General features: G+C 45.2%; 1 protein-coding gene across 2 annotated transcripts in view; it reads right to left on the bottom strand.

Moving 5' to 3' along the window:
• Window positions 1-10,362, bottom strand: part of LOC143773805 (uncharacterized) — a 52,545-nt gene extending 42,183 nt beyond the window's left edge. For both annotated transcript variants that reach the window (XM_077261150.1, XM_077261151.1), the window contains exon 1: window positions 10,031-10,362. In XM_077261150.1, coding sequence (XP_077117265.1) covers window positions 10,031-10,289 — 259 coding nt within the window. In that variant the 5' untranslated portion in view covers window positions 10,290-10,362. The remainder of the gene's footprint in view (window positions 1-10,030) is intronic.
• Between the last annotated feature and the right edge of the window lie 3,959 nt (window positions 10,363-14,321).

Here is a 14,321-nt window from a genome sequence, read left to right as displayed (position 1 = left end):
ACTCTGTCACATTGCATTTTCTCTGGCGTCTCTTCAGAAGATACCGCCAAATGGTGCACGGGTTTGCGCTCCCGCAAACGCCGATCAATCTGAATTGCCATTGTCATGGACTCATTCAGACCTGTAGGCGCAGGGAACCCAACCATAACATCTTTAACGGCATCAGAAAGGCCCTCTCTGAAATTTGCCGCTAAGGCGCACTCATTCCACTGAGTAAGCACAGACCACCTACGAAATTTTTGGCAGTATATCTCCGCTTCATCTTGCCCTTGAGATAGGGCTATCAAAGCTTTTTCAGCTTGAATCTCCAAATTAGGTTCCTCATAAAGCAACCCTAAAGCCAGGAAAAACGCATCCACATTGAGCAACGCAGGATCCCCTGGTGCCAATGAAAATGCCCAATTTTGAGGGTCACCTCGCAGCAAAGAGATTACAATCTTAACCTGCTGGACAGGATCTCCTGAGGAGTGAGGTCTGAGAGAAAGGAATAATTTACAATTATATTTGAAATTCAAAAACCGAGATCTATCTCCGGAAAACACCTCTGGTGTAGGGATTTTAGGTTCAGAAATAGGAGCATGTATAACAAAATCTTGTAAATTTTGAACCTTCGTAGCAAGATTATTTAAACCTGCAGCCAAACTCTGAGGATCCATCTTTAAACAGGTGAGCTCAGAGCCACTCAAGGATTATAAGGAGAGAAAGGCAAAGGCTGTAATTAAAGCTGAAATACAACTGATCCAACTATGGAGCAAGCATAGGGGAAAAAGGGAAAAAAAAAAAAATTTACAGACTTCTTTTTTCTCTCCTTTCTTCTGCCAATAAGTTTAACACAGGCCGGTCATACAGTCATGGTTCCCAATGGCAAGGGAACGTAAGAAACATATAAGTAACGAACGAGCTCTCGGGTGATGGAAACTCGAGTTGACCGTGAGCTAAATCTACCACACAACTAACAGTAGCCAGGGAGCATACCTACGGCTTCCTATATGCCACGCGCCAGCTGGAGGACTAACTACGCCTGGTAGAGGAAGAAACAGACCTGGCTTACCTCTAGGGAAATACCCCAAAAGATGATAGCAGCCCCCCACATGTAATAACGGTGAATTAAGAGGAAAAGACATACACAGTATGAAAGTAGATTTAGCAAAGAGAGGTCCACTTACTAGATAGCAGAAGGATACAAAAGAGGACTTCACGGTCAACTGAAAACCCTTTCAAAAACCATCCTGAAATTACTTTAAGACTCCTGTGTCAACTCATGACACAGGAGTGGCAATTTCAGCCCGCAAGAGCTTCCAGCTACAGAGAATTACAAAAACTGCAAACTGGACAAAAGGTACAAAACAAAAGGACAAAGTCCACTTAGCTGATCAGCAGACTAGTAGCAGGAACATGCAACCGAAGGCTCTGGTTACAATGATGACCGGCAAGGAAATGGCTGGAGAGCAAGGCTAAATAGGAAACTCCCAAACACTGATGGAAGCAGGTGAACAGAAGCAGCAAAGTGCAAACAAGTCACCAGTACCACCAGCAACCACCAGGGGAGCCCAAAAAGCGGATACACAACAGGATCTTCTCTTTGGACATGCGCACACCACTACGCCACAAACGTAATGATGAGCCTGATCTGGGGGAGAAACAGCGCTGTGACCACGCCCATCCGACCTGACCAACTTGAGTGACAGGACAAAACGGCCACTTCACAAAGGTATTTCGGCAGCCTAACGGGGGTGTAAAGGCACCAAAAAGGCACTAATGTAAAGCCCAGCTCTGCCCCTATTTCACACTATTTTTATCTAATCTTTAAAAAATGGGGTGATAGGTTCCCTTTAACAAAAAAGTGTGAAACAACTGAAATTATGTCTTATATTCTAATGTTCTATTCTTATGTTCTTCAAAGTAGCCACCTTTTGCTTTGATGACTGCTTTGCACACTCTTGGCATTCTCTTGATGAGCTTCAAGAGGTAGACTATCAGCTGTGTATCCACCAGACTTCTGCACAACACAACTGATGGTCCCAACCCCATTTATAAGGCAAGAAATCCCACTTACTAAACCTGACAGGGCACACCTGTGAAATGAAAACCATTCCCGATGACTACCTCTTGAAGCTCATCAAAAGAATGCCAAGAGTGTGCAAAGCAGTCATCAAAGCAAAAGGTGGCTACTTTGAAGAACCTAGAATATAAGACATATTTTCAGTTGTCTCACACTTTTTTGTTAAGTATATAATTCCACATGTGTTAATTCATAGTATTGATGCCTTCAGTGTGAATGTACAATTTTCATAGTCATGAAAATACAGAAGAATCTTTAACCCCTTTACCCCCAAGGATGGTGGTTTGCACGTTAATGACCGGGCCAATTTTTACAATTCTAACCACTGTCCCTTTATGAGGTTATAACTCTGGAACGCTTCAACGGATCCCGGTGATACTGACAATGTTATATTGTGACATATAGTACTTCATGATAGTGGTAAAATTTCTTTAATATAACCTGCGTTTATTTGTGAAAAAACGGAAATTCGTCGAAAATTTCGCAATTTTCCAACTTTGAATTTTTATGAAATTAAATCACAGAGATATGTCACACAAAATACTTAATAAATAACATTTCCCACATGTCTACTTTACATCAGCACAATTTTGGAATCAAAATTTTTTTTTGTTAGGGAGTTATAAGGGTTAAAAGTTGACCAGCAAGTTCTCATTTTTACAACACCATTTTTTTTAGGGACCACATCTCATTTGAAGTCATTTTTAGGGGTCTATATGATAGAAAATAACCAAGTGTGACACCATTCTAAAAACTGCACCCCTCAAGGTGCTCAAAACCACATTCAAGAAGTTTATTAACCCTTCAGGTGTTTCACAGGAATTTTTGGAATGTTTAAATAAAAATGAACATTTAACTTTTTTTCACAAAAAATTTACTTCAGCTCCAATTTATTTTATTTTCCAGTGGAAAGAGAAGAAATTGGACCCCAAAAGTTGTTGTACAATTTGTCCTGAGTACGCCGATACCCCATATGTGGGGGTAAACCACTGTTTGGGCGCAAGGGAGAGCTCAGAAGGGAAGGAGCGCTGTTTGACTTTTCAATGCAAAATTGACAGGAATTGAGATGGGACGCCATGTTGCGTTTGGAGAGCCACTGATGTGCCTAAACATTGAAACCACCCACAAGTGACAACATTTTAGAAAGTAGACCCCCTAAGGAACTTATCTAGATGTGTCGTGAGCACTTTGACCCATTAAGTGATTCACAGAAGTTTATAATGCAGAGCCGTAAAAATAATCATATTTTTTCACAAAAATGATCTTTTCGCCCCTAATTTTTTATTTTCCCAAGGGTAAGAGAAGAAATTGGACCACAAAAGTTGTTGTACAATTTGTCCTGAGTACGCTGATACCCCATATGTGGGAGTAAACCACTGTTTGGGCGCAAGGGAGAGCTTGGAAGGGAAGGAGCGCCGTTTGACTTTTGACCCACCAAGTGCTTCACAGAAGTTTATAATGTAGAGCGGTCAAAATAATAATAAAAAATTTTCCCACACAAATTATTTTTTAGCCCCCAGTTTTGTATTTTCCCAAGGGTAAGAGAAGAAATTGGACCACAAAAGTTGTCCAATTTGTCCTGAGTACGCTGATACCCCATATGTGGAGGGAACCACCGTTTGGGCGCATGGGAGAGCTCGGAAGGCAAGGAGCGTCATTTGGAATGCAGACTTAGATGGAATGGTCTGCAGGCATCACATTGCGTTTGCAGAGCCCCTAATGTACCTAAACAGTAGAAACCCCCCACAAGTGACCCCATATTGGAAACTAGACCCCAAGGAACTTATCTAGATGTGTTGTGAGAACTTTGAACCCCCAAGTGTTTCACTACAGTTTATAACGCAGAGCCATGAAAATAAAATAAAAAAATTTCCACAAAAATTATTTTTTAGCCCCCAGTTTTGTATTTTTCCAAGGGTAACAGTTGAAATTGAACCCCAAAAGTTGTTGTCCAATTTGTCCTGAGTACGCTGATACCCAATATGTGGGGGGGAACCACCATTTGGGCGCATGGCAGAGCTCGGAAGGGAAGGAGCGCCATTTGGAATGCAGACTTAGATGGATTGGTCTGCAGGCATCACGTTACATTTGCAGAGCCCCTGATGTAGCTAAACAGTAGAAACCCCCCACAAGTGACCCCATATTGGAATCTAGACCCTCCAAGGAACTTATCTAAATGTGTTGTGAGAACTTTGAACCCCCAAGTGTTTCACTACATTTTATAACGCAGAGCCGTGAAAATAAAAAATCCTTTTTTTTTCCACAAAAATTATCTTTTAGCCCCCAGTTTTGTATTTTCCCAAGGGTAACAGGAGAAATTGGACCCCAAAACTTGTTGTCCAATGTGTCCTGAGTACGCTGATACCCCATATGTTGGGGTGTTTTAAACCCCTGTTTGGGCACACGGGAGAGCTCGGAAGGGAAGGAGCACTGTTTTACTTTTTCAACACAGAATTGGCTGGAATTGAGATCGGACGCCATGTCGCGTTTGGAGAGCCCCTGATGTGCCTAAACAGTGGAAACCCCCCAATTGTAACTGAAACCCTAACCCTGACACACCCTTAACCCTAATCCCAACCCTATTCCCAACCGTAAATGTAATCCAAACCCTAACCCTAACTTTAGCCCCAACCCTAACCCTGGCCCCAAACCTAACCCTAACTTTAGCCCCGTCCCTAACTGTAGCCCTAACCCTAGCCCCAACCCTAGCCCCAACCCTAACCCCAGCCCTAACACTAACCCTAGCCCTAACCCTAACGGGAAAATGGAAATAAATACATTTTTTTAATTTTTCCCTAAGGGGGTGATGAAGGGGGGTTTGATTTACTTTTATAGCGGGTTTTTTAGCGAATTTTTATGATTGGCAGCCGTCACACACTAAAAGACGCTTTTTATTGCAAAAAATATTTTTTGCGTTACCACATTTTGAGGGCTATAATTTTTCCATATTTTGGTCCACAGAATCATGTGAGGTCTTGTTTTTTGCGGGATGAGTTGATGTTTTTATTAGTAACATTTTCGGGTACATGACATTTTTTGATCGCTTTTTATTCCGATTTTTGTGAGGCAGAATGACCAAAAACCAGCTATTCATGAATTTCTTTTGGGGGGGGGGCGCTTATACCGTTCCGCATTTGGTAAAATGGATAAAGTAGTTTTATTCTTCGGGTCAGTACGATTACAGCGATACCTCATTTATATCATTTTTTTATGTTTTGGCGCTCTTATACGATAAAAACTATTTTATAGAAAAAATAATTATTTTTGCATCGCTTTATTCTGAGGACTATAACTTTGTTATTTTTTCGCTGATGATGCTGTATCGCGGCTCTTTTTTTGCAGGACAAGATGACGTTTTCAGCGGTACCATGGTTATTTATATCTGTCTTTTTGATTGCTTATTATTCTACTTTTCGTTCGGCGGTATAATAAAGCGTTGTTCTTTGCCTTGTTTTTTTTTGTTTTTTTTAACGGTGTTCACTGAAGGTGTTAACTAGTGGGACAGTTTTATAGGTTGGGTCGTTACGGACGCGGCAATACTAAATATGTGTACTTTTATTGTTTTTTTTTATTATTATTATTATTATTATTTATTTAGGATTTTTTTTTTTCACACATGTAATTTTTTTTTTTTTACTTTGCCTCAGGGGGGACATCACAATAAATTGACAGATCGCTGATCTGACACTTTGCTGTGCACTGTATCAGATCAGCGATCTGACATGCACAGCAGGGAGGCTTCCCGGCGCCTGCTCTGAGCAGGCGCTGTAAAGCCACCTCCCTGCAGGACCCGGATGCAGCCCCGCAGCCATTTTGGATCTGGGCCTGCAGGGAGGAGGAGATAAGAGACCCTCGCAGCAATGCGATCACATCGCGTTGCTCCGAGGGTCTCAGGGAAGCACGCAGGGAGCCCCCTCCCTGCGCAATGCTTCCCTATACCGCCGGAACACTGCGATCATGTTTGATCACAGTGTGCCGGGGGTTAATGTGCCGGGGGCGGTCAGTGACCGCTCCTGGCACATAGTGACGGATGTCAGCTGCGATAGTCAGCTGACATCCGGCCGCACTCCCCCCGTGAGCGCGGCCGATCGCTCTGGACATACTATTCCATCCTTGGTAAGTAGGGCCCACCCCACATGGACGGAATAGTACGTCCAATGGTAGAAAGGTGAGAAGGTGTGTCCAAAGTTTTTGTCTGTACTGTATATACTCTTAAGAGTTTACGATACCACAATGTACCTTCACATTGTCCAATGCCACTTACAACCATCATATACTTTATTAGAGATATACAGGATATACTTAAGACTTTCACGCCACGGCCAGTTTCCGTTTTTCCCTCCTCTTATTCCAAGAGCCATAAGTTTTTATTTTTTAGTCCACATAACCATACGAGGCCTTGTTTTTTTAAGGGATGAGTTGTACTCTTGATTGAATGTCACCATGAAATTTGAAATTTATCACATGCTGCGAAATTGCAAATAAAAGAGCAATTCCACAACAATTTTTTTTGTTGTTTACAATGTTGATTATATGGTAAAACTGATCTGGGAAAATGATTATCCAGGTCAGTACGATTTTGCAGATACCCAATGTATGTATAGAGTTTTTTTCATTTCAGTGGTGAAAACATAATCAGAAATTTGTAAAAAAAATGGTTTTATTTTTAATGAGGCAAAAGGAGGGTAATTTGAACTTTTGTATGTTTTTTTGCTTTTATATTTTTAAAACCATTTCTTTTTCACTTTTAACTGTATTTGTTAGTATCTGTGGAGGACTTTAAGCTGCGACTGTCTGATCACTAGTTCTATACATCGCAGTGCTATGTATGCCAAAAATCACTATCTCTTATGAACACCAACTAGACACTGGCATTCTTAGGAGAATCATCATCAAAGCACACAGGTCTTCAGAAAACCCTTGGCTACCTTGGCAACCCATTAGCGCCCCACGATCACATCGCGGGAATGTGGAATGACGAACCCCAATGTGTCATAAATGCCGCTGTCAGAGGCAGATGACAGCTGATTAAATCAGCCATCAGACGGAAAAGATACGGGTTCAGCGAGCGACACCGCATCAATGTCAGGGACACAACATACGGTATGACGTAAATGTACCATAGATCATATTTCGTGAAGGAGTTAAAGATTTTTTCCAGCTAACAAAGCACATTTTAATCAAAGATCTTGAAATAATAATTAGTTCAACAATTGGATGTGTTAAAAAATGTTTTTGTGCTGAGATAATGTTATAAATGTGCCCCTGCTGTGTGCTGTGTAATGGCTGTGTCTGACCATGAGGTTGCTAGAGCATAGTCTGAACATTAACCTATACATTAGTACATTAAATGACAAAAAAGAGAAAAAAAAATGAAATGCTAGAATTGTCATTTCTTGGTTCATGAACTTCCTAAAACAAAAAAACAATAAGAAGTCACTATCTATAGTGAGTGATGAGCGAACGTGCTGGGATAACGTGTTATCCAGGCATTCTCGGGTTTTGAGTGACTTTGGCGTGGTAAAAAAAATATGCTCAAGCCCTCGCGGCTGCATGTCTTGCAGCTGTTTGACATCAAATGTCATATGTACCCCAAACTTACATCAATAAAAATGTGAGCATCATATGTACCCCAAACTTACATCAATAAAAATGTGAGCACACCAAAAACAAGCCGTCATACAAGTTGCCCATCAATGGAAAAATAAAAAAGTTATGGGTCTCAGAAAATGATTACACAAATATTTTTTTTTTTTTTTAAAAGTAAACATGTAGGTATAATGATTCAGACAATGGTTGTGTTAGGCTGGTATCACATTTGTGGTTGTATCCACAGCGTTTCTGACGAATACATCCGCATGCGTCTTGATTTCCTATCTTTTACATTGTAGACGCAGGTACATGCATTTGCATGCGTTCACCTGCGTTTGCTTACGCATGCGTATTTTCGTGGTGTACAGCTGGGCGCAACTGACGCACCATGATGCACCATGCGGACACTGGTGGAAGGAGTGCTTCAAAACAACGCATTACAGTCTATGGGAATGCATAGGAACGCAAGGACATGCGTTCGCTTGCATTTGCACAAGGGTCTATATACAGAAATCCCATGAACCACGCCCATTGGGCGTTGCTTGCGTCAGGGGAATTCTCCTTGAGAAATGTTTTCATAACAAACGTATGCGCATAAAGGCAAACACATGCAAACGTTGCATTTTTTATCCGTCATGCGTAAGTTGATTCGGATAAAAAATGCAGCGTTATTATGCGTTTTGCCATGTGTGTGCGGTTGCGTACAAAACGCTGCAGACTCAAGCGCAAATGTGAACCTAGCCTTAGTGCAACTAGTCCGTGGCTGGTTCCGGGTGACTTCTCACCTCACCTTCAAGACAAACAGGTCTATCCATATACCATACATTCTTAAGGAGAGACCTATGGGTTGTAAGGAGAGACCTGCCAGTCAGGGAGAAGCCGCAGTGACGTGCCGGTCAGGGAGAAGCCGCAGTTACCTGCTAGTCAGTTACCTGCTGGTAAGGGAGAAGCCGCAGTGACCTGCCGGTCAGGGAGAAGCCACAGTTACCTGCTAGTAAGGCTGGGTTCACATTGCGTTCTGTGCGTCCGTTAAACGGACTATGTTACACTGCGGCATAACGCGATGCTCCGTCATTGAGTGACGGACCCTGAGACGCGGGCTGCAGCGTTTCCGGGTCCGTCACCGCTAGCGCAGATAGAGCTAGCAGATGCTCTATCTGCGCTAGCGGACAGCCATACCGGCACTTGCGTTAACAGCAGCCCGTTAACGTATGTGTTGAACGGGCTGCTGTTAACGCAATGTGAACCCAGCCTAAGGGAGAAGCCGCAGTGACCTGCCAGTCAGGGAGAAGCCGCAGTGACCTGCCCGTCAGGGAGAAGCCGCAGTGACCTGCCAGTAAGTGAGAAGCCGCAGTGACCTGCCGGTCAGGGAGAAGCCGCAGTGACCTGCCGGTCAGGGAGAAGCCGCAGTGACCTGTCGGTCAGGGAGAAGCCGCAGTGACCTGCCAGTCAGGGAGAAGCCGCAGTGACCTGCCAGTCAGGGAGGAGCAGCAGTGATCTGCCAGTCAGGGAGAAGCAGCAGTGATCTGCCAGTCAGGGAGTAGCTGCAGTGACCTGCCAGTAAGAAAGAAGCCGCAGTGACCTGCCAGTCAGGGAGGAGCAGCAGTGATCTGCCAGAGTGCCAGTCAGGGAGAAGCAGCAGTGATCTGCCAGTCAGGGAGAAGCAGCAGTGATCTGCCAGTCAGGGAGTAGGTGCAGTGACCTGCCGGTCAGGGAGAAGCCGCAGTGACCTGCCGGTCAGGGAGAAGCCGCAATGACCTGCCATGGACTAGTAATCCAAGACACATATCCCCGGCTGGCTTCTCAAAGTGCAATTTCTCTGCAGTGTTTGTGAGTAAAACATACATGTGTGATTAATGCTGCCTGGACCACATCAGTTTCCCTTAGGCTGCTGTCACATTGTGTTCTCCGCCATGTCCAGTGGTCCTGTTGGGTCTTACGTCCGAACCTCCCGCAAAATGGGTTTCAGGCATATGCGCCAACCGGGCCATTGACTATAAAGGTGCCGACCGACTCAACGTGCTTTGTGTGGTGCATCATTTTCTGGGCTACACGGCTACTGGATGCCGACACTCAGATGCACTCTACTACATTGGGGTGCCCCTTTCCAGTAGGCGTATAGGCCAAAAAGAATGCCCCGCAGAATCACATTGGTCCTAGTGATGTCCACTTTTGGTCATTACTGCAACTGAAAAGATGGTGGCGTAAACCTTTTGTGAGGAAAGTTTACAGGTTGTACAATTTCTCCACAGAACACAAGGCGGCGTCCATCTCTGTGGTTCTGAGTAATGAGGTTACAGTTGGCCGTGACCTGCTCTGCTGTACACTAACTATAGTGCTGGGTGCATGGGTCCATGATGTATAGGCGTTACACACCGGGTAGCTGCTCCCCTTCTTTTAGTCCTGACTTCTCTGTGTGGGCAGCTATGGGCGCATTCACAAATGGGATCTCTGGGGAACGGTTTCTCCTCATCCTCACAGCTGTGGGGGCCATGTTAGCGCTGTCCTCGGAGCCTGTTCCTCTGTGCCGCTTCCTCCCGTTCCTCTCCTCCCACTCGGAGACGGTGACAAGCTGCAGAGCTATCCCGGCCCCGCGCTCTCCGCGGCAGCCGTAGTGAGCGACTGTTCTAGCCATGACTACTGGTCGTCCCTCAGCCGCACTGGCAGGAGTCAGAAGGAGGCGAGTTTCCCGCCCAAGGCGCTGGAGCTGTCCGACTCCTGAGTGACTGGGGCTGAGGGAGGAAAGCCAGTGATGAGGGAAGTCATGAGCGACGTGCTACACGTTACTATAGATTCGGTATATACACATGTATTCATAGAAATAGACGGCAGATTTATCACACACTCATATATATATTATATATATATATATATATATATATATATATATATATATATATATATATATATATATATATATATATATATATATATATATATATATAGCAGAAACAAAGACAAAAGTGAACGGCACTGCCCAAAACGTATTAATTGAATGAAAGCCGGTATTTTTAAGTCATTTTTGTCAAAAAACAGCCACATTATAAGATTCCGGGTGCAACTCCATAGAAGACCAGATTTGTTCCATAGTATGAAGAGAAGAAAAAGTGGAATGCACTCACCTATCTCAAAAGACAGCTTTATTAAATCTTCATGAAATTGAAAGGTAATTTTGATTACAACTCGGTGACGCACCCTAATAGTGGAGGAGAACCTCAGCAGATGACCGCGTTGTTACTGAAGATAATCTCTATATAAAGACCAATATGGATATTACCGCCATATGGTCAGTGGTAGATACCAGCCCTACAGAACATAGATCACAGTACCGTTACAGATAATGTCTTATTGCTGACGTTCTTTCTGATGGAATCGTTCATTTTTCCTGTCTTTTCCATCTGGCCCAGACCAACATGACAATTTCTTCCAGCAACGACTCACCTGCAGAGAATACAACAAAGACACATTTCACTTCTCATATTCCAGCCCCATCACCATCTATCCCCAACCTGCACAAACTCCTCATCCTGCTGATATCCCAAATACTGAACCGCTGCTGCCGTATGTGACCCTATTACTGCACCTGATACCCCAATACTGAGCCGCTGCTGCCATATGTGACCCTATTACTGCACCTGATACCCCAATACTGAGCCGCTGCTGCCATATGTGACCCTATTACTGCACCTGATACCCCAATACTGAGCCGCTGCTGCCATATGTGACCCTATTACTGCACCTGATATCCCAATACTGAGCCGCTGCTGCCATATGTGACCCTATTACTGCACCTGATATCCCAATACTGAGCCGCTGCTGCCATATGTGACCCTATTACTGCACCTGATACCCCAATACTGAGCCGCTGCTGCCATATGTGACCCTATTACTGCACCTGATATCCCAATACTGAGCCGCTGCTGCCATATGTGACCCTATTACTGCACCTGATATCCCAATACTGAGCCGCTGCTGCCATATGTGACCCTATTACTGCACCTGATATCCCAATACTGAGCCGCTGCTGCCGTATGTGTCCCTATTACTGCACCTGATACCCCAATACTGAGCCGCTGCTGCCATATGTGACCCTATTACTGCACCTGATATCCCAATACTGAGCCGCTGCTGCCATATGTGTCTCTATTACTGCACCTGATATCCCAATACTGAGCCACTGCTGCCGTATGTGTCCCTATTACTGCACCTGATACCCCAATACTGAGCCGCTGCTGCCATATGTGACCCTATTACTGCACCTGATATCCCAATACTGAGCCGCTGCTGCCGTATGTGTCTCTATTACTGCACCTGATATCCCAATACTGAGCCACTGCTGCCGTATGTGTCCCTATTACTGCACCTGATACCCCAATACTGAGCCGCTGCTGCCGTATGTGTCCCTATTACTGCACCTGATACCCCAATACTGAGCCGCTGCTGCCGTATGTGTCCCTATTACTGCACCTGATACCCCAATACTGAGCCGCTGCTGCCGTATGTGTCACTATTACTGCTCCTGATACCCCAATACTGAGCCGCTGCTGCCGTATGTGTCCCTATTACTGCCCCTGATACCCCCAATACTGAGCCGCTGCTGCTGTATGTGACCCTATTACTGCACCTGTTACCCCAATACTGAGCCGCTGCTGCCGTATGTGACCCTATTACTGCACCTGATACCCCAATACTGAGCCGCTGCTGCCGTATGTGACCCTATTACTGCACCTGCTGTGTGGTTTTCTGTGCCCTCTAAATTCTAAAGCACCCCTCTATAATATAGTAATGCCAGGTGCAAGTGCCCTAGAAAACAGTGCCCATATTTTGCCCCATAGAAAGTAGTATTGCCCTGTGTGCCCCTTTGATAGCCACATAAACCTGAGTTCCCCTATAAGAATAAGTGCCCACTTTACATTTAATAATGTCCCGAGTCTCCCCCTGTACAGCTTCCCTATACACAGTATGATGCTCTCTTATACACAGTATAATGCCCCCTCACTGTATAGTACCACCCACACAGTATACTGACCCCTTAGTAGCCCCCAAACTGTTTGATGGCTCCAACACTGGATAATGACCCCCACACTGTAATCTCCATATTGTATGATGGCCCCCTAGATTGCCTCCATATACAGTAGCATAATGCACCAAATAGTCCACAATATAGTATAATGCACTCCCCATAGGCAGACTATAGCATAAGGCAGTCTCCATAGGCAGACACTGTAATAAGGCAGCACCCCCATATAGGCAGACCCTGTAATAAGGCAGCACCCCCATAGGCAGACCCTGTAATAAGGCAGCACCCCCATAGTCAGACCCTATAATAAGGCAGCACCCCTATAGTCAGACCCTGTAATAAGGCAGCACCCCTATAGGCAGATCCTGTAATAAGGCAGCCCCTGATAGGCAGACCCTGTAATAAGGCAGCCCCATAGTCAGACCTGTAATAAGGAAGCACCCCTATAGGCAGACCCTGTAATAAGGCAGCCCCCATAGTCAGACCCTGTAATAAGGCAGCACCCCTATAGGCAGAACCTGTAATAAGGCAGCACCCCCATAGTCAGACCCTGTAATAAGGCAGCCCCCTATAGGCAGACCCTATAATAAGGGAGCCCCCTATAGGCAGACCCTGTAATAAGGCAGCCTCCATAATCAGACCCTGTAATAAGGCAGCACACCTATAGGCAGACCCTGTAATAAGGCAGCACCCCTATAGGCAGACCCTGTAATAAGGCAGCACCCCCATTGTCAGACCTTGTAATAAGGCAGCACCCCTATAGGCAGACCCTGTAATAAGGCAGCCCCCTATAGGCAGACCCTGTAATAAGGCAGCCCCCTATAGTCAGACCCTGTAATAAGGCAGCACCCCTATAGGCAGATCCTGTAATAAGGCAGCACCCCCATAGTCATACCCTGTAATAAGGCAGCACCCCCATAGTCAGACCCTGTAACAAGGCAGCACCCCTATAGGCAGACCCTGTAATAGGGCAGCCCCCTATAGGCAGACCCTGTGATAAGGCAGCCCCATAGTCAGACCCTGTAATAAGGTAGCACCCCCTATAGGCAGACCCTGTAATAAGGCAGCACCCCTATAAGCAGACCCTGTAATAAGGCAGCACACATAGGCAGACCCTGTAATGAGGCAGCACCCCAATAGGCAGACCCTGTAATAAGGCAGCACCCCTATAGGCAGACCCTGTAAAAAGGCAGCACCCCTATAAGCAGACCCTGTAATAAGGCAGCCCCCATAGTCAGACCCTGTAATAAGGCAGCCCCCCATAGGCAGACCCTGTAATAAGGCAGCCCCCCATAGGCAGACCCTGTAATAAGGCAGCCCCCCATAGTCAGACCCTGTAATAAGGCAGTACCCCCATAGGCAGACCCTGTAATAAGGGGTCAGATCCCCATAGGCAGACACTGTAATAAGGCGGCATCACCTATAAAAAATAAATAAATACCTCTCTTCTTCCTGGTTCCTGCGCTGCTCCCGCTGATCTCCTGACAGCGGGCGCCAGGCAGTGACGTCATCGCACCCGCTGTCAGTGTCGGCGACGTCAGGGTACACCTACAGCTTTAGAGTATACGAAGGACACCAGGATTGAACCCCTTGAGTGTCCCCCTGTCATGGGAGTGAGTGGGAAAATTGTGGGGATTCGGTGCACCC

The sequence above is a fragment of the Ranitomeya variabilis genome, chromosome 5 (genome assembly GCF_051348905.1).
Source record: "Ranitomeya variabilis isolate aRanVar5 chromosome 5, aRanVar5.hap1, whole genome shotgun sequence".
Taxonomy (NCBI): domain Eukaryota; kingdom Metazoa; phylum Chordata; class Amphibia; order Anura; family Dendrobatidae; genus Ranitomeya; species Ranitomeya variabilis.
The sequence above is the reverse complement of the archived record's forward strand: the minus strand, read 5'-3'. Positions and strand labels throughout refer to the sequence as shown.